Source organism: Elephantulus edwardii, unplaced genomic scaffold (assembly GCF_000299155.1).
Source record: "Elephantulus edwardii isolate Elephantulus edwardi_28Jun2011 unplaced genomic scaffold, EleEdw1.0 scaffold00019, whole genome shotgun sequence".
Classification (NCBI taxonomy): Eukaryota; Metazoa; Chordata; class Mammalia; order Macroscelidea; family Macroscelididae; genus Elephantulus; species Elephantulus edwardii.
Genome location: NW_006399769.1, coordinates 20,337,930 through 20,361,681, shown reverse-complemented (window position 1 = coordinate 20,361,681; position 23,752 = coordinate 20,337,930). Strand labels below are relative to the sequence as shown.

General features: G+C 42.1%; 1 protein-coding gene across 1 annotated transcript in view; it reads right to left on the bottom strand.

The window, feature by feature from the left end:
• Window positions 1–23,187, bottom strand: part of FEZ2 (fasciculation and elongation protein zeta 2 (zygin II)) — a 70,487-nt gene extending 47,300 nt beyond the window's left edge. Inside the window, exons 1-2 of the mRNA XM_006882395.1 lie at window positions 22,934–23,187; window positions 15,846–15,954 (exon numbers count right to left, since the gene is read on the bottom strand). Of these exons, the coding sequence (XP_006882457.1) occupies window positions 15,846–15,954; window positions 22,934–23,187 (363 nt within the window). The remainder of the gene's footprint in view (window positions 1–15,845; window positions 15,955–22,933) is intronic.
• Window positions 23,188–23,752: the final 565 nt, after the last annotated feature.

Sequence of the window (23,752 nt, the reverse complement as noted above, 5' to 3'; positions counted from 1 at the left end):
CTTTCTTAACAATTTCTAATTTTCCTTCATTCATGGCTCTCACATTCCATGTACCAATCACTAGGGTCTGCTTACAACTGTTCCTCCTCCTTTGTGTTTCCATACTTGACAGTTCTACCTAGGTTGCCCTTTTTGTTAATCTGCGTGTGTTCTGTTGTGCATAGGGCCTCTGAAAACCCTATGCACAACAGTTAAAACTGAGGTTGAAAAAAATTTTTTAAAGTCCACAAGAACCTCAGACTTTCAAGGTCGACTCGTTTTAAGTCTCTCCATCAATGAGAGTGAGTCTACATTCACAGCTCAGGTCATATCTCCTTGCACATGAAAACGCTGTTTTTTTAAAAATGAAAAGAAGTCTTTCCTGTTAAAAAAAAAAAGGTCCAAGAACCAAGATAAGACCTTAAATCTAGTCCATGTGAATTTCAAGATCATCATACGTATAGGTTTGAAGCATTGAACACGAATCATCAAAGACCAGAGACCAGATGAGTGGTGGGTTAATATCACAGATACCATTCATGGAGAGAGCAAAAGGTCATTACGAAGACACAGGAGAGAAAGAAAAAAAAAACCCTGATACGGAAATCAGAAGAGACTCTGAAAATTGCCCTAGAGCACTGAGAAGCCAAAACAAAGGGAAAACATTCTAAGTTAAAAGAGCTGAATAGAAGATTTCAAAGGGCAGCTCTAGAAGACAAAGCAAAGTATTATAATGTACTATGCAAAGAACAGGAATTGGAGAATAAAAAGGGAAGCACTTGCTCTGCATTTCTCAAGCTGAGAGAACTAAAAACAAATTTAAACCTCAAGTCACAATACTGAAAGATGCAATGAGCAATATACTGAAAGACCCAGAAAGCATCAAAAGAAAATGGAAGGAATACGCAGAATCACTGTACCAAAATGAACTGACTAACACTGAAAAATTTCCGGAAATATATAAGCAGGAGCCAATGGTAATGAAGGAGGAAGTGAAAGCCGCGTTGAAAGTACTGGCAAAAAAAATAAGGCCCCAGGAATCGAAGGGATGCTTAGTGACTTGTTTCAATTAAATGCAGCCTTGGATATGCTCATAGTCTATGCCAGGAAATCTGGAAGATAGCGGACCGGCCAACGAATTGGAAGAGATCCATATTTGTTCCCATTTAAAAGAAAAGTGATCCAACTGAATGTGGAAACTATTGAACAATAATATCATTAATACAACATAACAAGCGAAATACTGCTAAAGACCATTTCAAAATGGCTCGAACAGTATATAGATAGGGAACTGCCAGAAGTTCAGGCAGGATTTAAAAGAGGCCATGGCACCAGGGATATCATTGCTGATGTCAGATGGATCCTGGTTAGAAGTAGAGAATACCAGAAGAATGTCTACTTGAGCTTTACTGACTATGCAAGGGTGTCTGTGTGGATCAGGACAAGTTGTGGCTGACATTGAGAAGAATGGGAATCCCAGATTGTGCTCATGTGGAACCTATACCTGGACCAGGAGGCTGTTGTGCCAACATAGCAGAGAAAAACTGCTTGGTTTAAAATTAAGAAGGAAGTACACCAGGGTTCTATCTTCTCTCCATACTTATTAAATCTGTACACTGAGCAAAATGTTCAAAAAGCTGGACTCTATGAAGAGGAATGTGGCATTAGGATTGGAGGGAGACTCATCAATATCCTGTGTTACACAGATTATATAACCTTGCTTGCTGAAAGTGAGGAGGAATTGTACTTATTGCAGAAGATCAAGGAACACAGCCTTTAATATGGGTTCCAATTCAATGTCAAGAAAACAAAGATTCTTAACACTGGACCAACAGGCAATATCATGATGAATGGAGAGGAAATTGAAACTACCAACAACTTCATCTTACTTGGATCCACAATTAACAAGCACCCTTGGTACCAGCAGTCAGGAAATCAGATGTATACACTGGGCAAGTCTGAAGTTAGAGACTTCTCCAAATTACTGGAGTAATGATATCAGTTTGAGGACTAAGGTGCATCTGATTCAGGCCATAGTCTTTCCGATCACGTGCTATGCATCTGAGAGTTGGACAATAAATAAGGGTGATAGAAGAATTGATGCCTTTGAGTTGTGGTGTTGGAGAAGAGACACTAAATATCCTATGGACAGTCAAATAAATATGTCTTGAGAGGGTGCAACTGCAGTGCTCTTTAGAGAGGCAAGGATGATAAGGATTCACCTCACATACTTTTGGCATTTTGCTAGGTAGTGTTACTCCTTGGAGAGGAGTATGATGATTGGAAGTGTAGCGAGTGGGCGAAGGAGAGGAAGACCTTCAACCAAGTGGGCTGACACAGTGACTGCCACAATGGGCTCTTGTGTGTCAGAAGTGTGAGGACGGCGCACAATATGACAGGGTTCATAGCCACAGTTCACAGTGTCACTATGAGTTGTACTTGACTCAACTGCATCTAACAAAAATAAAGTGCTACAAAAGTCAACTGAGAATCAGGAAAAAAGAAATAGTGTTCATTTGAAGGTTGTAATTAGAGGAAATTGTAGCACATTTGGAAGGGTGGAAGGTAAGTTTAGAAAACAAATAAATGCTATTTAGTTTACAAGCTCATAGTAGCATTGCTTATGTTAAAATTCCAAAGGAGGGGGAGGAGAGTAAGGTTGATTACTTGCAAACTAATTTCTGATATCCAGAGAAAGAAAATAAGTAATCAATTCCCTAGCAAAGAAAACTGTCCAGGAGGTCTCACTTAATCCCTCTAGCTGAGCAGCTCTGCTTCTAAGTAAGAATCCTCTATGTTCCAAACATGAGGCACCCACTGGTGGTTCAGCATGTAGGAGAGCCTCGTTTAGTTTCCAACCAACTAATCTCATGCATAGCCTGGTACCAGGCCCGTCAGTGGAGATGGAAGTGTTCCTGAACAGAGCTCAGCAGAGCATTCAGACTACGACAACTGAGGAACTTAGTCCTGGTAATCGACTTCAGATAAGTAGCCAATGCAAACCTACAGATCCCAACTTTTCAACCAGTAACTGACTGGCAGGACCAAGCCACGTTTCATTCCATTGTACACGAAGTCACCATGAGTTGGGAACTGATCTGGTGACAGTTAACCAAGCTGCTGCTTGGGGGTAAGGATTTTGAGACTTTGTCTCAAATTGGACATGCAGCCAGGCGGGATCAGTCTTTGGAGAAGGATATCATGCTTAGAAGGGTGGAGGGAGCGTACAGGAAAGGAACACTCTGTATGAGATGTATCTGACACAATAACTGGGAAAATGAGGGTGGTGTGTCAGAGAGAGTGAGATTGGCTCAGGACCGAGCAGGGTTCAGAGCTACTGTGCGCAGGATCGCTTTAAGTCGTACCCAACTTGACAGTACTTAATGCCAACGTCCATACATCCTGAAGTCTAACTGTGCTGGGGATTTTCTGTTTGTCCCACCTCCATGAGCAACCTGCTCTGGGCCTCAAGATGATGACTTTAAGGGCTGTATCTTAGGATTCCCTTTCCTTCTGGTTTCTAGTGGGATCACAAACTACTGGGAGGCCCCCTGAGAGAGTAAGGATTAGCCTGCATCCCACTGCCTCCCTCTCTACCACATTGCCACTGATGAGCAGTGGCTCTTTACCAAAGGCCACAGCTTGGCAAAGTGCTCACCTAAAGATTACATCCAAGAACACTCTATGAGTCAGTGTCCTGGGTCATACTGGACCACTAAGAGTCAGAAAGGGAGCTCTGGTGGCCTAGGACACACGAAGTTGTGCTGCTAACCCAAAGGGGGCATCTCTCAGGCAATTCAAATCCACCAGCAGCTCCAGAAAAATGGTTCATCTCCTTTGCTATTTACAACCTTGGTAATCCAATGGGGAAGTTCAGCTATGAGATGATTCCAATTCAGTGGCAATGAAAAAACAGTAGTAGGATTCAGCAATAACTCAAGAGTATCTAGTAACAACAAAAAAAAGATAAACTTCAGAATTTCAGAGTTGTATATTCAAAGCTAGACAACAGAAATCAGAAGGAAAAGACAAGCAAAAGAGGAAAGAAGAATTTTTTTAAAAAACAAACAAAACCACAAACAATTCTTTAAAGAACAGGAATTTCTAAAGAGCTGTTATCCTACTTGAGTGCATATAAGTGTAGGTTCCTACTTTCAAATCCTTAAGTAAAATATAAGGGGGGGAGGGGAATGAAAAATAGTAGGAGTGTGGTTTCTTACCTAAACTGCAGATTTTCCAATCCAAAAATATAAAAAGAATGTCAGGTAAAATCCTGTATGAACCATCCATTCCACTACTAGAAGTATACCCCAAGGAAATCAGAACTGAGGCACAAACAAGAAATATGTCCACCCATGTTCACAGCACCATTGTTCACAATTGCAAGAAAATGGAAACACCCAAACAACAATTGACAAATGAATGGACTGAGAAAACTGTAGCAAATCCGGACAGTAGAGTGGATGCAGCACTAAGAAACAACCAAATCATAAGATACTATGCAGCATGGGCGAGGCTGCAGAACATTGCGCTGATGGAAATAACTCAGTCACAAAAGGATAAAGACTGCAAAACCCTGTACTATGAAAACAGGAGGGTAACGAGCTGTGTAGGATAAATCAGGGGACCAGAAACGGAATGTACACACAATGAACACCATAAAGGATCAGGAAAAGGGAGGATAAACCTGGGAACAACTGATGAAAGGACAATTTCACTACTGCAATTAGCAAATGGGAATAAGAGATGTTTAACTGTTCAGAAGAGGAAGGGAGGCAGAAAAAGAAGGGAGGGGTAATTCATTATAAAGAACAAGGTATATGAACGAATGTCTAAAACACAATGTACGTGAGTGAAAAAAAAGACAGTGATCAATACTGGCCAGTTATATAAAACACAAGATACATAGAAGGTTGTATAAATTACAACATGTATGAACCATTGTATGAAAACCAATTTTTAAAAAATTTCAGTTAGATGAGTAGGAAACAGTTGGAGGAAGGGAGCAGCTGCTAGTAGAAAGTACAGTACCAACAGTTGCTATCTGAGAAGAAAAGCTAAAAGTAAGAGGAAAATATGAAGCATTCGTGGAACTTCTACTGTCATACAGAGTGGGAGAAATGTGGCAGAAGGGGAATAGAGGATGGGCTGTGTTGCAAAGCCGACAGCAGAAATTCAGAAAAACCTAAGAGAAGGGGGAGGGGAGAGACAACAAAGATGGGTGTTCTCTTCTGACAGACAGTTTTAGAAAAGAAACTAGTCAATATATTTTAAATGTTAAGGATAAAGCAAGTAAGAACTTTCAAAATAATGGCGATGCGTAAATCAGTTCTAATAAAATGATAACAGTGACATGGAGCAGGTCTAAGATTTAACAGAAGGGAACAACTTTCGAGAAGGGTTGCCGTGGAGAGATGCCTCAGCCTTACGTGACTGACAATGAAGAGGAAAGCTGGAGCAGACAATGAGGGGCTCCGTGATAAAACGAACTCTTCCTATATAACAAAATGAAGCAAGATGGACAGGGAGGGAAGAGACGGAGTTGGGTGTAAGTGAGATAACCTAATGGCTTCTATTTTTCAGTGAAGGAAGGGAGACTGTCCCCTGAGAAAAATAGGAAGGTGACGGGGCAGAACATTTTAAGAAAACAGAGAAGGACTGAAATATGCACTGTGCAGAGATAGCCGAGGAAATGCAGCATAATACGCCAAGCTAAGAATGCCTACCATGAATTCACAGTGGTGTTCATCTACAGAGCTGTGTGATTTTCTCCAGAAGTGCCCAGCATCCTGTGTTTTGGAAAAGAGAAGGCAGATATCCTGAAGGATCCAGGGCTGGAGCATTGCTGGGCAGGTGTGACAGAAGAATAATTAATGGGCTAGAGAGTCAGGGATAACAGCACTGAATAGATGAAGTGATGGGTTATGATTTTAACAGGAAAGAAATATGCTGAGAATAGGGGCCCGATAAGCACACAGAACGAGGACCTACTTCTGGTTAACATGGGTTTTGAAGATAGGAGTTGATCTTTGGTTTTTCCTAAAAAATCTATTAATAAGATAATTTTAAAAGGTGTAAACAATCTAGGACAAGAAGAAAAAGAGAACTGATACTGGCAGAAGAACGATGTAAGCAATGTGTTAGAGACCAGAAAGCAGATGAATTTATGGTAACTGCTCTAGCCAGTGCTGTAGGTGAAACTTCTAACTAGACCAAGAAGCCGTTGTCTGATCAAAAAAAGGGAACATTGCTTGGTTTAAAATCAAGAATCTCCATACCTATGCAACCTGTATTCAGGGGAAATCATTTAAGAGGCTGGACTTTATGAAGAATAATGTGGCATTAAAACTGGAAGAAGAACATCAACAATCTGTGTCATGCAGATGACACAACCCTGCTGGCAAAAAGTGAGAAGGACAAGAAAAGCTTGTAGCAAAAAATCAAAGACTACAGCCTGCAATATGGATGACATCTCAACATCAAGAAGACAAAAATCTTTTTTATTACATACTATGCATCTGAAATTTGGGCAATGAATATGGATGACATCACACACACACACAGAGAGAGAGAGAGAGATTTATTGAGAGTTGTGATGCTGGAGAAGAATACTGCATAATCCATGGATTGCCAAAAGGACAAACAAATTTGTCTTGGAGAAAGAACAACCAGAGTGCTCCTTAGTCCTTAGGGGATGGGAGATGAGACTTTATCTCCCATATTGTGGGTATATTAGGAGAGGGGCCAGTTCTTGGAAAGGGACTTATCATGCTTGAGAAAGTAGAGAGTCAGTGAAAGAGGAAGACCCTCAATAAGATGGCCTGACACAGTGACTCTAACAATGGGCTTAAGGACAGGAGACATGATGAGGATGGCACAGGACAGGGCAAGGTTCACACAGGCCAGGGCTGTTCACAGGGTCATGATGAGTGGTAGTCAACTGGACTGCACCTAACAAATGCCAAGCCTGCCACGCGAAGTCAATAAAAAGCAAGCTGATGAGTGAAATATTTCAGTAACAAAAGGACAAATACCGCATAGTGCCTCTGTTGTAGAATGGGATTGACATCAGGGTTGGGGTGAGACTGAGAAAGATTGCATAAATTATGTATATTGCATTGAAACAGACGAGGGAGAGAACTGTTTAAAAGCAACATATGACTGGGTATTATGGTCATGACAAGAGTCCAGAATGAAGGCTGCACAGTGGAGTGGACATGAGGGAAGGGATTGTATACCAATGAAAGAATTTTTCTTTTACTTTTCAAAAAGAAGAGCCTACTGGAGGGGGAGAGGTGGGCAGGGAGAAAAGTGCAACAATGAATGAATGGAAATCCAAAGTCTCTGTAAACTTTCATTAAAATGAATATTATTTTTTTTTGTTTAAAAAAAAAAAAAGCAAGCTGAGTTGCCAAAACAAAGGGGTAAAGGTGTAGTGAAGTGGATTAAGTTGCACCATCCTTCCAGGCACAGGCTTTCATTTTGCAATGTATTATAAAACCTAACCTTTCTGTTCTCAGGGACTCATTCTGGAGTGAGCTATTTGTTGTGTTAATGATTAGGGTCAAAGAGATCTAGAATCCTCACCATACCAGAAGGCCATCTTGAGAGAGCGGCCTACAGCCCTGAGCTTCTTTCTATACAAGCTTCTTTCTTGGAAGGTTCAATCTTTTTCACTCCAGATATTACATCTAACCCAACCCCGTTGCTGGGACCATTCCCATCAGCCTATGCCAGCCACCACCACCTGCAGTCAACTGGCGAACAAGCCTAAACCACAGAACTGGGACCTGCCAACCTCTACAACTGTGTGAGCCATCTATCTCCCTATCTCCCTGACAGATAAAAGAGGGTTGTGGAAGGAGGACTAGTTGGTGTTAGAGATGATGGAGTGGTACAGAAGTTCAGAAAAGTTGGACACTTGGGAGATTTTTAACCTCCCCTTTATATGAACCAGTCTTGTATTTATCCTTTCAAACAAAATTATCCACACAAAAGAAAATGAGCATAAATTCCTTATTAACCAACAAACACATTAAAATATTCTCAGTGTCTTTAACGATCAGAGAAATGCAAATCAAAATCACAGTAGCATACCAACTCACTCCTATTAAGAGGGCCAGGATAAAATTATGAATATTAAAAAAGAAATGGAATCCTTATCCTTATTTTAAGTAGGACTGCAAAACAGTACAGACTTTGGGGGAAACAAAGTGGTAGAGTTCCTCAAAAAATTAAAAATCGGAACCGTCACAGGACCCAGAAGTTTGACTCCGAAGTAAATACCCAAGAGATGTAAAAGTAGCTACGGAAACAGGCGCATGGAACACCAACATTCATCACAGCCCTATACATATTCAAACCTTCCACCATCTTCTGAGTGTATCAAGCAAACATGCAAATAGAAAGCCAAGCCTCTCTGGATGTCTGAGAAAACTCTTCAGCATGAAACACAGAAATCAACATAAAAAATGAACTTAGATAGCGTGTGCGCGCGCGTGTGTGTGTGTGTGTGTGAGAGAGAGAGAGAGAGAGAGAGAAACAGAGAGAGAGAGTGTATATGCATATATAAATGTATATATATGTATATACATATAAATAGTATGTCATTGTTTTTAATTGCCTTCAAGTCAAGTAGGACTTGACCCTATGAACAAAAGGTCTGAAGCCCCTCTACAACGATCAACATTTATCAAAGTTCATAGAATTTCCAGAGGCATGTTATTTAGGAAGTGGATGCCACTACTGCTTCCAAACCTGTCATTGTATGTTGTTGTTGTTGTTATGTGCCATTGAGTCACCTGTGATACACAGTGACTCTGAACCCTTCCCTGTCCAATCTCACTAACTCCAACACAACAACCTGCATTACCCCAGTCACTATATCAATCCATCTTATCCAGGATCTCCCTCTCCTGCGCTGTCCCTCCACCTTTCCAAGTATGATGTTCTTCCCCAAGGACCGATCTCTCCTGACCATGTGCCCCCAAATTTCAAGGGGTTCTAATAACATTCACCTCAAAACTTTCACTCAAAAACATTCAAGGGAGAAAAAATCAATCAGGAGGAAAAAACAAACCCCTGACACTACTAAAAACTAAGATTTGATGACTAACAAAGAGGATTTGGAAATTAAAAATACGACAACAGAAATAATAATCTGGTTTTGGAAGTTTTAGAATTCACAGGTAAGGAAATCATCCAGAGTATAGAAAAAAAGGGATGAAAAACAACAAGAAAATGTTAAGTGAAAAGATTAAATACACACACAGAGCCCCTACTCCTCATTTATCAACTATCTCACTATCTAATATTTCATATTATGACCGTAGTTAAACATTTACTTCAATCATATTAAATCTAGGGAACAACCCATGTATTTTGAATGAGAGAGCACTTCCCTCCAGAGCCCCAAGTCCTTAATATCTCCCATTTCACCCCTCTTTCCAACCTTGTTTCACACACACACACACACACAGAGAGAGATTGAGATTGATTTATTGGCCTAGTTTCTATAGCATTGCACGGCTAAGCTAAAGGTGGGCAGTTTGAATCCAGATGTTCAGGAAAAGAAAGATGAACAATGTGCTGCTATGTGATTTATAGCTTTTGAAAAGCTACTGGAAGGCCCGCGGTTAGTCGGTTCCGACCAGACAGCAATGAGCTATGTTTGACTACATTGAGTTATACACACGTACACTCTTGAGTACACAACTGACTCAAGTCCTTGTTGACTTCCGAGTCACTCAGACAGGAACATCCAACGTTTCATTAACAGCATCAAGAATTAGAAACATGCAGGTAACATGTGCAAAGAAAACATTGTGCTCACATGCTGCCAATCACAACATCAGGCTGACACAAAGGCCCGGGCACTCCAGGGTCAACTGACTACACTACTGCAGGCTACACAATGTGCTAACACTTCCTCATTCTATTTCTTACTGCCCCATCTGCCTAGGAGAGGCCTAGCATGGGTTTCAACATATCATCATGTAATTTCAGAATACCACATACTAGTGTGTGAAGAAAAGAACCTAAGAACTTTCAGAGTGGGGGAAGAAATAATTACCAGATTAAAAGGATCAGGGCACACAAAATGTCATTTGAATCCTCAACAAGAGAAGCTAGAAAACAATGAACATAATAATCTCTACAACCTGATGAAATCTAGCTAAACTAACAATTAAGTAGGCATTTACACAAAAGGCATTTTCAGATCCCTAAGTTTGCAAAGAGCTCCCATGTACCCTTTCTCAAAGCCCCACTGCAGAATTTGTTTATTAACATTAGGAGGAAAAAGACACACTACCTACTACATCTTCAAGTTGTGGTGCTAGAGTAGAGTCTTGAACATATTATGGACCACCAACCAAGAAAACAAACCGGTCAGCTAGGATTCTGAAGCTCCATCTCACATACTTTGGTTATGTGACCAAGAGGGACTGGTCCTTGGAGAAGGACATCATGATCAGAAGGGTGGAGAGACAGCGCAGGAGAGGATGAACCCAGAGGAGGACTGATAAAGTAACTAAATAAACCATCAAGGTAGGGGGAGGGAAATTAATTACCACCTTGTTGTTTGTGGCAAAGTGCTATCGAGTCATAGACGACTCACAGAGACCCTATGAATGAAAGACCTGAACATTTGTATAACTTTCATTGTTTCTCCAAGTTCATAGAGTTTACGGAGGCAAGCTATTTCAGAAGTGGATGCCACTCCGGCTTCTTAGGAAGGAGAAAAAAAGTACATGCAAAGAAATTTTAAGGACAATACTACTAAAAATAAGTCAGCTGTGCACATTTGAATAGTCAAAACAATACAGAGTAACCAAATGAGCCTCTACATCTTGTGGTTCCTAACCTTTATACTATAATAGACAAAGTGTTAGTCAATAAGCCTTTTATTTTAAGAACTACCTTCCCTCTATAACTTGATTTGTGCCACTGTTAGAACCTCTACTTGGAATATTATTGCTTTTAATTTTTGACTCATGTACTTTTAACTTGTTAGTTAAATTTGTCTTCTAGGCTGCAACACTTCCACAATACATCTTCAAGGATATGAACATGTACGGCTAAGCACAATTGATAAGAGTGCATCTAAATTCCAAAATCAATCTCCACAATAGTCTACGTGTTTCCTATTGCCAAAGGGGCCCTTTAGAGTAGTGAGAGAAGATCTTCACCCTGAAACCTACATTGTCCCTTTCAGCAGGAAGTAGCTAAGGGAATATGCCGTCCCCTTTTCCTTATGAATCAGGGTGAAGTCTCAGGAAGGAGAAAAGGACACACTGACAAAGGAGATTAATCAGAACTGGCTTCGACAAGCACTGTGGCAATGGGACAATTAAAACAGACTTTCAACAGGAAAAACAAAAAGGAACGAACTGGGGGGTAGAGAAAATAGTTCAACAATGAATGAATGGAAATCCAAAATCTCTGTAAATGTTCATTAAAATTAATAAAATTTTTAAAAAAAGAACTATACTGGGAAAAGGGGTAAGGGAAAAATTTTATAAAGAGTATGGTCTTGGAGGTGGAATGAGGACCTAAACCTCTAACCTCTTTGGTAGAAAGTAAATGGATAATGTCTAAAACTAAAAAATAAAAGCAAATTAAACTACATCAGCACATCATCTACTAGTAGAAAATAGATGACACAGTAAACAAGAAGACAGACAGCAAACAGAGCACCAGGCTGCTTTTTCACTGAAGTCCTATCGCTCCAGTTTATGTTTTAAGCTCTGGTCCAGATCTGTTGTTCCCTGAGTCGTAGTCAATGCAATGGTCTCTAACAACAACAACAAAGAGAAAAGTCAAAAGATTAGACTCTTGAAGAGCAAGGATATTTGACCTCAAGATTGTGAAGCAGACAAAAGTATTACAATATGGACATAAGAATAGCTAAATGATGTGAAGAGTCTTGAAGTACCTTTATTGACCATAAACTCATTCTTTTACACAGCTGGGGTGCTATAGTTTTGTGTTATTTCACATCTTCTGATCAACTAACAAAAGTTTTATAATTGATCCTAAGAAAGATGCTATTATCTTCTTGTTTCTACTTTTGAAGCTAGAGAGATGCATAAGGCCAGAGAGATGCATAAGGCCAGGTCCCTGTCCTTGTGGAAATATTCAGTAGGAAGGGAAAAGATGATACATAAAGATGGTCCTAAGCCAAAATGACTAAAAAGCACTCACACACATGGGCATCAGCAAGAATGCCACTGGGTTTGGAATTGGTCTCTGGCAACCACCAAAACACACGAGTGATACCAATAAGCCATCAGAATAAATTCCATGACAACAAAAATAATGATCCCAGATCTTTTTCCAGAGAGAAAGCCAAGCCCATGCTCCGCAGTGAGGACATATGCTAAGGGATGGAATCACGTCCAGGCTCTGAAAACAAACCTTGGCTGCCCTGAGTTTCATTATTCACTCACCCATTCAGCATAAATGTGCTCTGTAAATGCTAAGCGTGCCCATCACCCATTCATGTGCCAAGGTCAGACACAAAGCTGCTGGTGCTGCTTCCCTGCAGGGAATGGAAGAGGCATCCAATGGAGGAAATATGCCGATGTAAGAATTTGGAACGTGCCAACTGCCATAATCTAGAACAGATGCATCAAGATAGAAGTGTGCCATGCTACATTCCAACTGAAGAAAAATAGAAAACTGAATCTAGCAGACTGAAGTCTGCCTGAATGTTTTTTCTCATCCTAGTAATTCTCCATCTGTAGAGAAAATTCCTTCAGAGCTGCTGTATATAGGGTCACTATACATCATAGGCCACTCAACAGCATATAACAACAACAACATACTATATATTGGTTTTGTTTGGCTTTTTTTATTTTATTATTTATTTAACCTTCTTGTTTAGAGTCAACAAGACCCCAGGGAGGGCCTCTGTATTTAAAGTCAGTTGTCATTATATTTTGGAGGAACATTCTTCTAAGTTGAACAGCACTTTTCTGTCAATAAGCTATACTGAGGTACCCTGGGGTTGCTGTGATACTCAACCTTGTGCCACTGGGGTGTCAAATGTGATATGGTTACCCACGGTGGACAGTGTTTGGTGGAGCTCCCTGTTTAAGACAGGTTTGGAAGTAGGAGTGGCATCCACTTACTAAACAACATGCCTCTGGAAACTCTATAAACTTTGATAAATGTCAATAGTTATAGAAAGGCTTCAGGCCTTTTGTTCATAGGGTCGCTACGAGTTGTGCTCAACTTGACGGCAATCTATAACAACAATAACAATACACCTTTTGTAACTAGAATAACCTGAAAAAAAATTTTAAAGGTAAATTTTGCATAGTTTAGGAAATTCCCCAGGGGAAGGAATTAATTCTAGAATATTAAATAAAATGTTAGGACTGCTTCCCACACAGTCCGTATTGTCCATCTATTCTTTAGGTACTTATTATGTGGGAAAGTACATTACGTGCTAGGCTGCTAATATGCAAAAAAGTTCAGTAGTTCAAATCCACCAGACCAAGTAGATGATGAGAAAGGTGAGGCAGTCTGCCCCCATTAAGACACAAGGAAACCTAGTAGAGGTTCACTAGGTAGGTAGTTAGGAACTAACCCAAGGCAAGTGGACTGAAGGCAGCTTCATTTTTTGTGTAGAAAGTTCTTATTTCAGTTCCATTTATTACCTGAAGAGTTATGTATGTCAGGATAAAGAATCATTTCAGCCTGTTGAGTCTTCTCCAACAAGGCTTTCACAATTAGTATTATTAAGTCATTACCAACTACTGCCCTTGGAGCCCTGGTGATGCTACAGTTAAGTGCTCAGTTGCTAATCAAAAAGCTCACAGTTCGAGCCTACCCAGTGGGGAAAAGACCTGTGATGTGTTCACCTAAAGACCACAGCCGAGGAAGCCTAACGGGACCACTCACTCTACTGTGCACCCTATGTAAAACAGTCCTAAGACCTGCTCTATCCTGAACCAAACTTAATGTCTCTGATACACCTATCTCCATTACCCCAGTCACTGAATCAATCCATCTCATCGAGGATCTTGCTCTCCCACACTGTCCCTCTACCCTCCCAAACATAATGTCCCTGTCCAAGGACTGGTCCCTCCTTGCAACACATCCAAAGTATGTCAGACAGAGCTTCAGAATCCTTGCCTCTAAGGAGCAGCCTGGTTTCACCCTCTCCAGGACATAACTGTTTGTTCCCTTAGCACTGTAATCGTTAATAAAAAAATTAATAATATGAGGACACCTACGAGGAAGTCACAACCTAGGGACCATACATCTCAGAAACACACAGCCAAAAAAGGTGGCGGTAACTGAGACAGAGACAGGGACAACGTGCCATGGAAGCACTGGGACCAGCAGCCAGGTGACAAGTGGGTTAAATTCTGTGAGACACAAGTGACAAGTCTTTGAAGAGTTTTCCCCCCCTCACATGCACAGCTGACTCCCACGGAAAGGAGCACCTTCTCCTTCTCTGCGGGGACTCAGGCCATGGTGAAATGACCATCTGTCAGAGACGGTGATGCCCTCAAGAGGTGGGATTAAATGTCCTTTAAAGTCCTCTCCAATTCAAAAATTGTGTAATTCCATGAGATCAACAGAGGTAAAAACAGGAAGCTTCCGAGAAGGGAAACTCGAACCAAGCCCCCCCAAAAAACGTTAGCAGGAATCTAAATAAGCAGAAGGGAGAATGTAAGAAACTTTGCCGCTCCATGGATGCCAAGGCGAAAAAGCTTTACAGGGTGACTAAAACAAACATACAGCACCAACTCTGTATGCACTAGAACCTTTGAAAATATAGTAAAAATTCCAGCTTTTACTAGAAAATAACAAGTAGGCTTTCCTGGGTCACATATTTTAAAAACTCATTTTTATCACTCAAACTATATAAGCTGACAGCCCTACTGCAAGTGCTCACAATATCATAAAACGACACGTAGTAACACACAGACCACACAGAGAAAGATGTGGCATAAGTTAGCATGGCTGTTTGATCAGGAACTTAAACAGGCCCTGAAAATTACATAATCTAACTGTGTCTAAACAGTCGTAATGCTGTGATTTTCCATTTAAAGTGAATCTCTTCCCTTTTCTCCTCTCCTAACCCAAATGACCTAATTCTTTTATGCACCTTTCTCATTCAAGGTATCTACACGTTACCATTTAAAGACATAACAAGCAGCCTCAAGCAGGAGAAGCTGGTATCCCTTCAAAAGCCAAAAACAGAGATGTCTTTTGAAGGCTCCCCATTATTGACACTGCGACTGCTGCAAAGGGGTCAAGGTTGTCAGAGATGATGGGGTTGGCACAGGATAGGAACAGGGTTCCAATCTGTTGTTCATAAGGACTCTATGAGTTGTACTAGACTCAATGGCACTAACATTATTATTCAGAAGAACATGATTTCCTGATCGCATGTCATCCCCAGTGGGTCATTAAATTAATCCAAAAGTTAACTCTATTCTAACACGCTCAATATACTGAAACAAAAGCCTGAGATAATCACTGAGTGTTCTCAGACCATAGTTGCTGGAATAAGTGAATACTTCCAGGGTAAATAAAGTAGGACACTTATCATAAATTAAAAGTATAAACAAGTAAAACAATTTTTAAAAAGGCTTTATTTAGGCTGGAGAAGAAGACTGGTCATTGCTGGTCACACACAGGTGACAGAAACTTAGAGAAACATGTCCCAGGGAGAGCACTGGGGAAGAAGTGGAGGAACGTGCTAGTGATACAGGGCCACTCCAAATTCCATCAGCTTAGAAATAATGAGGTAAGTCAATGACTTGGTGTGTGACAGAAATGCTAGTATTTGAGTTCCATGATCAGACTCCGTTATTCACAAGCTGTTAGTCCACTTCCTGACCTACCTCCTTCTCTGACAGGTTCAGAGTAAGCAGGTGCAAGGTCCTGGTATGTGAGGACTTCCAGTCCACGGGCATCACGTTTCCATAATTATCCGTCAGTGCATTCCAAATCCTTCAAAGAAAAAAAATCACACATCAATGGAAGTTAACCTTCTCTATGCCTTTTCTTGTACCTTTACAGTGGAAGAGAAGAGCTTAGATAGTAAAAAGAACATGTCTGGCTGCTAACTACAAGGTTGCTGAGTTTAATCCACCAGAGGCTCCTCAGGAGGAAGACCTGGTGACACACTTGTGAAAACTGGCCACTGGAAGTCCTGTGAGGCACAGGTCTTCTCATCACACAACGGGTCATCATGAACTGACACAGCTGACAGTAGAGCAGAAGAAGAAAGAGCATCAACTTCAACAAAGAAAAGCAGCACATGCTTTCCCAGAAAGCCACCAACAAAGTAGAGCGCAAACAAGGCCAAATGAAAATCCTATACCTGAGCTAACAAGAAGTCTTGAGGAAAGTGGGAGATAAACCTCCCAACATCACTAGGCTCCTAGTTTCTAGACGTTAACAAACTACTCTTGCTACTACTAACAGCTAACACTGCAACTGTGGTATGTGCCAGGCACTCTTCTAAGCAATCTATACATATCAACTCATTTAATCTTCAAAAGCTCTTAGGTGCCAAATTAGCTCCAATGCACAGCTATCTTACCGTGAATAACAGATCTGCACCTTGCCCTTCACTTTTCCAAAAATACTGTCTTCTTCCAAAGATCGGCCCTTCCTGACAACATGCTTAAAGTGTGTGAGATGAATTTTCACTAGCCCTGCCTCAAAGGAGAAACTTGGCTCCACTTCTTCCAACACCAACTGGTCTGTTTTTTGGGCAATCCATGTTCCTTATTATTGCTGCGTTATAGCTAAGGAAGCTGAGGTACAGAGAGTAATGTTGTGTTTTCAGGGCCAGACAAGTAGTTCCCACATTGTATATTTATTTTCCTTCTATGAATTCTAAACACAGAAAACAAATTAAAACCTCACTGCCATAAGGTTGATTCTACAGCACAACAATCCTACCAGCCTACAGGGTAGAACTGCCCTGTGAGGTGACCAAGGCTGTAACCCTTACAGAGGGAACTCCCAGTAGTTAGGTGGGAGCTCCAGAGCCCTAGAGGTAAGAAGATGTACTGCAATCCCAAAGGCATGCTGTTTGAATCTACCAGTTGGTCTGCAAGAGAAGGATCTCCTCCTACACAATTTACTGTCTCTGAAATCCTGTTGGAGGGTCAGCTATGGGTTCATTCCAACACAACAACAGTGGTAAAGGTATTGCACTGCTAACCCAAAGGCAAGCAGTTTGAATCCACCAACTGCTCTGTGGGAGAAAGACAATCTCCTGCCATGCGATTTATAATCTCTAAAAAGCCTGCTGAAGGGTCAGCTCTAAGTTGGTTCCAACTCTACGGCACATAACAACAACACTCTTTACAGAGAGAGACTGCCACATTTTTCTCCCTCAAAGTGGAGGGTGAGTTCACAGTGGCTGTACTTTGGTTAGTAGCTAAGTTGTTAACCACTGCACTTCCACGGTTGTTTCCACACAGACTATTTCATAAAAGTCAATAATCTCTAACCAAAGATGGTATACCTCTGTTGAAGCTCAGTGTGAGTGGAAATAAAATTCAAAATATAATCAGCTAACAACTAAGAAAAATGAAACTGAAAGGAGAAGTAGAGTTTACAATGTTACAGTCTCGGCAATACTCACTGCAGTTCACCTCCCTTCTTGGCAAACACCATTTTGGGAAGGCAACAAAGTAAAATGAGAAGGATATGTGACTGAGATTCAAGATTCTTGTGTCCATTCTTTTTCAAACTAAGAATTTTGGGACAAGTTCCTTAACCTCTTTAGGCACTGGGCAGCTTCTATAAAATGAGAAGACTGACAAAAATAGCAGTGATGCCTTCCAGTTCTGTTCTAAGTCTTCACACAAATGAAATGCTTTAAAGTCTTAAACCACTCAATGACAGGGCATCAGAACAAACTCAGAGCTGGCCCGCCTGTGGGTTTCTGGATGCAGTAAATAGCACAGGAGTAAACAGCCCATCTTTCTCCTGAGGAGCAGCTTGTGGACTTGAGCTGCCCTCCTTTGAGTTGTCTGTCCAACTTCTTACCCACCCAGAGATCCCTCAGGTAACATCGGCAAACTCCAATGTCATGACTAAATGACAGGCCTGGCAATCTCCCTGTGGAAACAACCGTGGAAGTGCAGTGGTTAACAACTTAGCTACTAACCAAAGTACAGCCACTGTGAACTCACCCTCCACTTTGAGGCAGAAAAATGTGGCAGGCTTCAGAACCAAAGTAATAGAACAACAAAAGCTGAAGTTGTATTTTAAAAATATAGTTTGGAGATAAAACTGGGACAAATTCAAATGAGCAAATAAAAGTTAAATGCAATACAAAGAAGCTATTTAGTGGCTGGTGGTATACAAATACATGTCATAGGGAGGAAAAAAGATCTGAAAATAATAATGGGGATTCTAACTGTGTACAGGGAGCCCTGGTGACATGGTCCACTGAAGTTCACGGCCACATTTTCCTGGCAGTTCAAACCCACCAGCGGCTTCATGGGAGAAGAGATGGGCAATCTCACCCAGAATGATTTACAGGCATGGAGGGTCAGCTCTGAATCAGTTCTGATGATGGGAATGAGTATTAAATAATGAAACTGTTAACAGCCCCTGGATAGTGCAAACGGTTAAGTTGGACAACTAATTAAAAAGTCAGCAGTTCAAACCCACCCAGCAGCACCTCCGAATACAGGCCTGGCAATCTCCTGAAACATTACAGCCTGAAAACCTTGGGGTACACAGTTGTCCTCTACACAAATGGGGTCATCGTGAGGCAGAATCAAGTTGACAGCAACAAACACCAGCAAGAACTGGGAATAAACAATTCAGTAACTGGGTGGGGTTTTTGCCCAAATATGCAAGCCACTGGGATACAGATATAATAAACAACACAGGTGCATAAAAATAAGCAAGCAAGATTTAAAAATAGAGAGGCAACATACTTGACTTAATGAATAGGGATTTAGTGCTAAAGAGAAGAAGCAACAGGACCACAAATCATAAAATCCCAAAGGTTGTCAGCTTTGGAATGCACACTCAGCCTCGCTAAAATGTGAACGCTAGAAATCTGGCTCCTTTACCCAGCAAATCCCCATACACACAGTACATTTCTAGTGTTTTGGCATCAGATGTCCTCTAACACCACATTCCAGAATGAGAGGCAAGGCCTCCAGATTGCTCTCTGGGTTTCTGGCCCACACTTTCTTGGCAAAATGACTATGAAATACTGAAGAAGTGACTGTATCTAACTCTGGACAGGAAAGTCAGCAGGATGAAACTGAAGACTGTCCAAAGTTTCTGGGTTGGGTTTGATTTGGTTTGTCTGCTAGCTTATTCCTTTTCAAATGACACTCTAATAAAGGACAGGTGGAGTGAGATATTTCATCTCCATGAAAGGATTGTGGGAGAATTTGACCTTCTAGAAAATTAAGGGCAATGAACAGTCCTCTCTTCCCACCAAGAACAAACCAGGTGCAACTGACGAGACAGAGGGCCAAGTGAAAGACTTCCAGAATTCTCCAGTAACAACCGGTCATAAACAACAGCGCTAGAAAGATCAAATTCCAACAACACTGAATTCTGTACATAACTTTTTTCTAAAGTGAAATCTAGGTAGATAAATACACACCATAAGTAACGAAATTAAAACCGAAACTGAGAATAGTTAAATACAGTGCCCTGTTGATAGGTTTCCATTCCCAGTGACCCCATGTGACAGAGGAGAACTCTCACACAGGATTTCCTTTACTAATCTTTAAGGAAGCAGCCACCAACTCTTTCTCCTACAGAGCCCCCAGGAGGGTTCCAACAGGACACTTTCCAGTTAGCACTGGAGTGCTTAGTCACAGACTTACCAGGGCTCCTTCAAGTGCCCTAGAGCAAGGCACTATCTGAGGTAAAGAACTCACAACTCCAGTGAAGGAGCAGGAATGGGCGCTTTCCAAGTGGTGACCAGCACTGTTTGTGGTGAAACACAAACAGATTTCTTAACTATCAAGAAACATGCATTCCCACAGACACTTCTACTAAAAGCCATTATCCAACACAACAAAATGTTTTAAGTTCTACATCAACCTAAGATCTAACAAAGGCTTAGAATCTTTTCCAGATAGTACTGTGAGGTAAAACCTGAAACCTTTGTCTATATATACATCTCCTGATTTGTTTTGAGTATGTAACTCTTGATACATAATTATAATTTCAACATTCAAAAATGTCCTGAGTTTCAGTGGTTTATAATATATAAATATACATATATATAAAGCTTTTTTCTCTCTGAGACTATATTTCACAACTGTCATCTTTGCTAGTGGCTACATGCGTGTTGTATAAAATCCAATCGTGAATTTTTCCTTCTCTCTGCCTAGACCAACACTGTGAAAAAGTATCAATAAAAAAAGATCTAAGTTCAGCAAAACTGTAAGATAATAAAAATCAGCAAATGCCAAGGATTCAAGGGGAGGGGAGAGGAGATAGAGAGGTGGAGCCCTGGGCATTTTTTAGGGCAGGAAACTATTCTGCATGACACGGTAATGGTGACAGCATGCAGCTGTCAAAGCCCACAGGGTTGCACAATATGAAGAATGAAGAGTAGATCCTACAGTCAACTGAATGAAATGCTGCCTCGTCCTGTACCATCTCCATACTGGGTTACATGGGGGCTGCAGTATAGAGTGAACTCGGGACTTTCTGTATAAAGAACCATGGTGGTGCAATGAAAGTGTGTCTTGGTCTGGAAGCACCACTGACATCTGGTCCACGTCACAGCAACACGCAAGCCTTTTCAGACAATGGATGCACTGGCTGGGAATCAAATCTGAATCTCTGACATGGGAGATTTCTACCACAAAACAACACTGACTCAGCTAGTTAATAATAATGAACCAACATTAGTTCACCATGCGAATGCCAAGATGTTAGAAACAGAAGACACAGTACACATGGGGGTTGAGGTATATATGATCTCTGCACTTTCTCTATAAGGATCCCTCGTGGTGCAGTGGTCAAGCACTTGGCTGCTCACCCAAAGGTTGAAGGTTCAAGTACATACCCAATGATCCTATAAGAGAAGGACACTGTTTCTTACTTCGTTACATGGGATTGGTATGAGCTGAAATCTATTTCACAACACTCAAAGGAGCCCTGGTGGCTGAGTGACTAAAACATCTGGCTGGTAACCTAAATGTCTTCAGTTCTAATCCACTAGCCATCCTGTAGATGAGGTCAACTTCTGCAGTGAAGCTTGAAAGCTCTGTGGGGCAGCTCTACTCTACCCTAAGGGGCAGTGTTATGTTGAATCGACTTCACTAATCTGGCTGTGAGCTTAGCAATAATATACTGCATATTTCTGTATTATCTTTCTATAAACTTAAAATGGCCCTAAAATTTAATTTAAAATTTTAAAACAAATAGATATGGATATGGTTTTCACACACAGCTGGACCTAAGTTTAACACTGTCTATGGCCTCCAATTCTCAACCATCTCACATTCACTACCTCACCCCCTGTTTGGAAGAAAAGTGAGGCCATCAGGCTGGAAGCATATTTCTGAGCCATGGATCCCCAACTCTTAAAGGCAGAATGTCTTCCCTAAACTTTAACCTCTCCACCAGCGCTCCGAAGGCCATCCCTATTTATGTTTCCAGTCCTCCACTAATTTTGCCTTTACAGTAACTCCTCTCCCACACACATATACAATATGCTCAGCTTCTTCCTCTCACCTCTGACCATCTTAGGTAAACCACTGCTCTGTGATTCTAATTTCCACTGAACCACATATAAATGTGGCCCAAGATGGCTAGAAAGGTCATTCCAGTAATTCTGCTCACTACTCTTCCTAAAATTCATTAAAAAGAAAAAAAAAAAAAAAACAAAAAAACCCAAAAAGAGTAAACCACTCTTCCAGAGTCACTCATAGTAACCCTCCACTGAGTTTCCTAGCTGTTTATCTACTCTCAGCTAGTGCGGTTGACAAATTCAAACTGCCAACCCATACATTTCCACTATGATACCAGTACTGCTTAATTCTCATAAGTCACTGGGAATGTCTAGGCTTTGCATTTGGCTAGATCTGTTCATTGTTCATGACTAGGTCTCCCCATCACACGGAGATTCTTCGCTTTTTGTTTCTGGGATAGCTGGCATCCAGCGTGGGCACTCTGCTCATTGCACTGCTATGGAGTCTGAACCGACTCATCGTTGGCCCTCCAGTGGGTTTTGGGGAGCGGGTGTTGTAAACTGTACTAGAGACGAGGAGTCGGTGGTAGGCTCGAACTGTGGAGGCACAGGCTTGGGTAGTGGCTCAACTCCCTAGGTTCTATGCCGCCAGAGCTTCCCTTACAGGGACCTGTGGCAGAAATGCTGCTCCACACCTTATTACTGCACGTAAGATATCCACAGCCTAGAACGCTAGACCTTCACCTGCCATCCATCAGAGTACTCTTCACATCTCTTTCCAAAGACTTCCCAGACTCTCAAACACACCTTTTAAATCTTCTATATTTTGCACTTATAGCCACTTCTCACACCACTGGAATATCTGTTTACAAATCAATATCTCCTCCTAGGCTGTGTCCTGCCTCAGCGGCGTAAGAGCCAGTCATCTTGGTATTCCAGGCGCAAGGCAAGGCCGCTGGCACTTTGCAAGAGCGTAATAAACGCTACTGGACTAAATGAATGGCTGGCTATACACGTGCCTGAGGAGGTTAAGATCTCTTTTGAGGGAGCTCAGGAGGCGGGATGCAGGCATTATTTCAATCGCTGTGGCTGCAGAGGCCAAAATCGCTGAGGGAGGGGACCCGAGAGCAGGGAGGGGGCGGTGACTCCGGGTCAACAGAGGCGGAAGAAGGGTGCAGGGAGGAGCCTGTGGGGTCCCGACAGGGCTGTGGACAGGGGCCCGCGGAGCCACGCAGGCAGGGAGCTCCGCCCGCCCCGCGCCCCCGCCCGCCCGCCCGCACTCACTCGTCCCCCTGCAAGAGGCTGTGCTCTGTGATGGGCCGCACCGCCGCCCGCGGGGGCTCGGCGCCCGCGCCCGACGGGCGGAAACACAGGCTGAGCTTCTCCTCCAAGCTGCAAGCCAGCGACGGGAAGTTGTCGCCTCCCCCGCCCGCCTCTGCCCCGGCATCGGGACTCGCGTGACAGCTGTCCTGGTCCTGGACGCTCCGGGCCGGCTCCTGGAACTCATAGAAATCCTGCCAGTCCCCGTCCGCCGCCATCGCCGCCAGGCGCAGCCGCGCGCCCCACCCCAACGGAGCCAGCCCCGCCCCGCGCGCTGCAGCCACGCCTATCCTGACACGCCCCCGTCCTGGCCACGCCTACCCTGACTTTGGACCCGCCCCACCCAGCCAGGATCCCGCCTCCTGCCCAATGTAACCTAGTGTTGAGGGACTCTTCAACAGATTTTAGAGACCTTATCTTTTGATGAGCTAAGGGTGCATTGCAACCATCCCACACGTTGGGCACTATACAATAAGGGCATTTTGTGAATATTTACCAGTAACTTGTTTTGTTGTGGGGTAGGCACTATCAAATTAAGTAGGCCTCAGTGATTTTGCACTATCGAATTAACTAGGCCTCAGTGATTTTAGGAACAACGAATCTGAATCTTGCCTTGTTCCACACTGTCCTCACAACCTTTGGAAATGCTCCAGTCCATTGTTAAAGGCACTTGGTCAATCTACCTTGTTGAGGGTTATCCTCTTTTTCTCTGACCCTCCACATTTCCCAAATCTTGCCCAGGAACTGGCACTTCGGAACAACATGTCCAAAGTATGTGACACG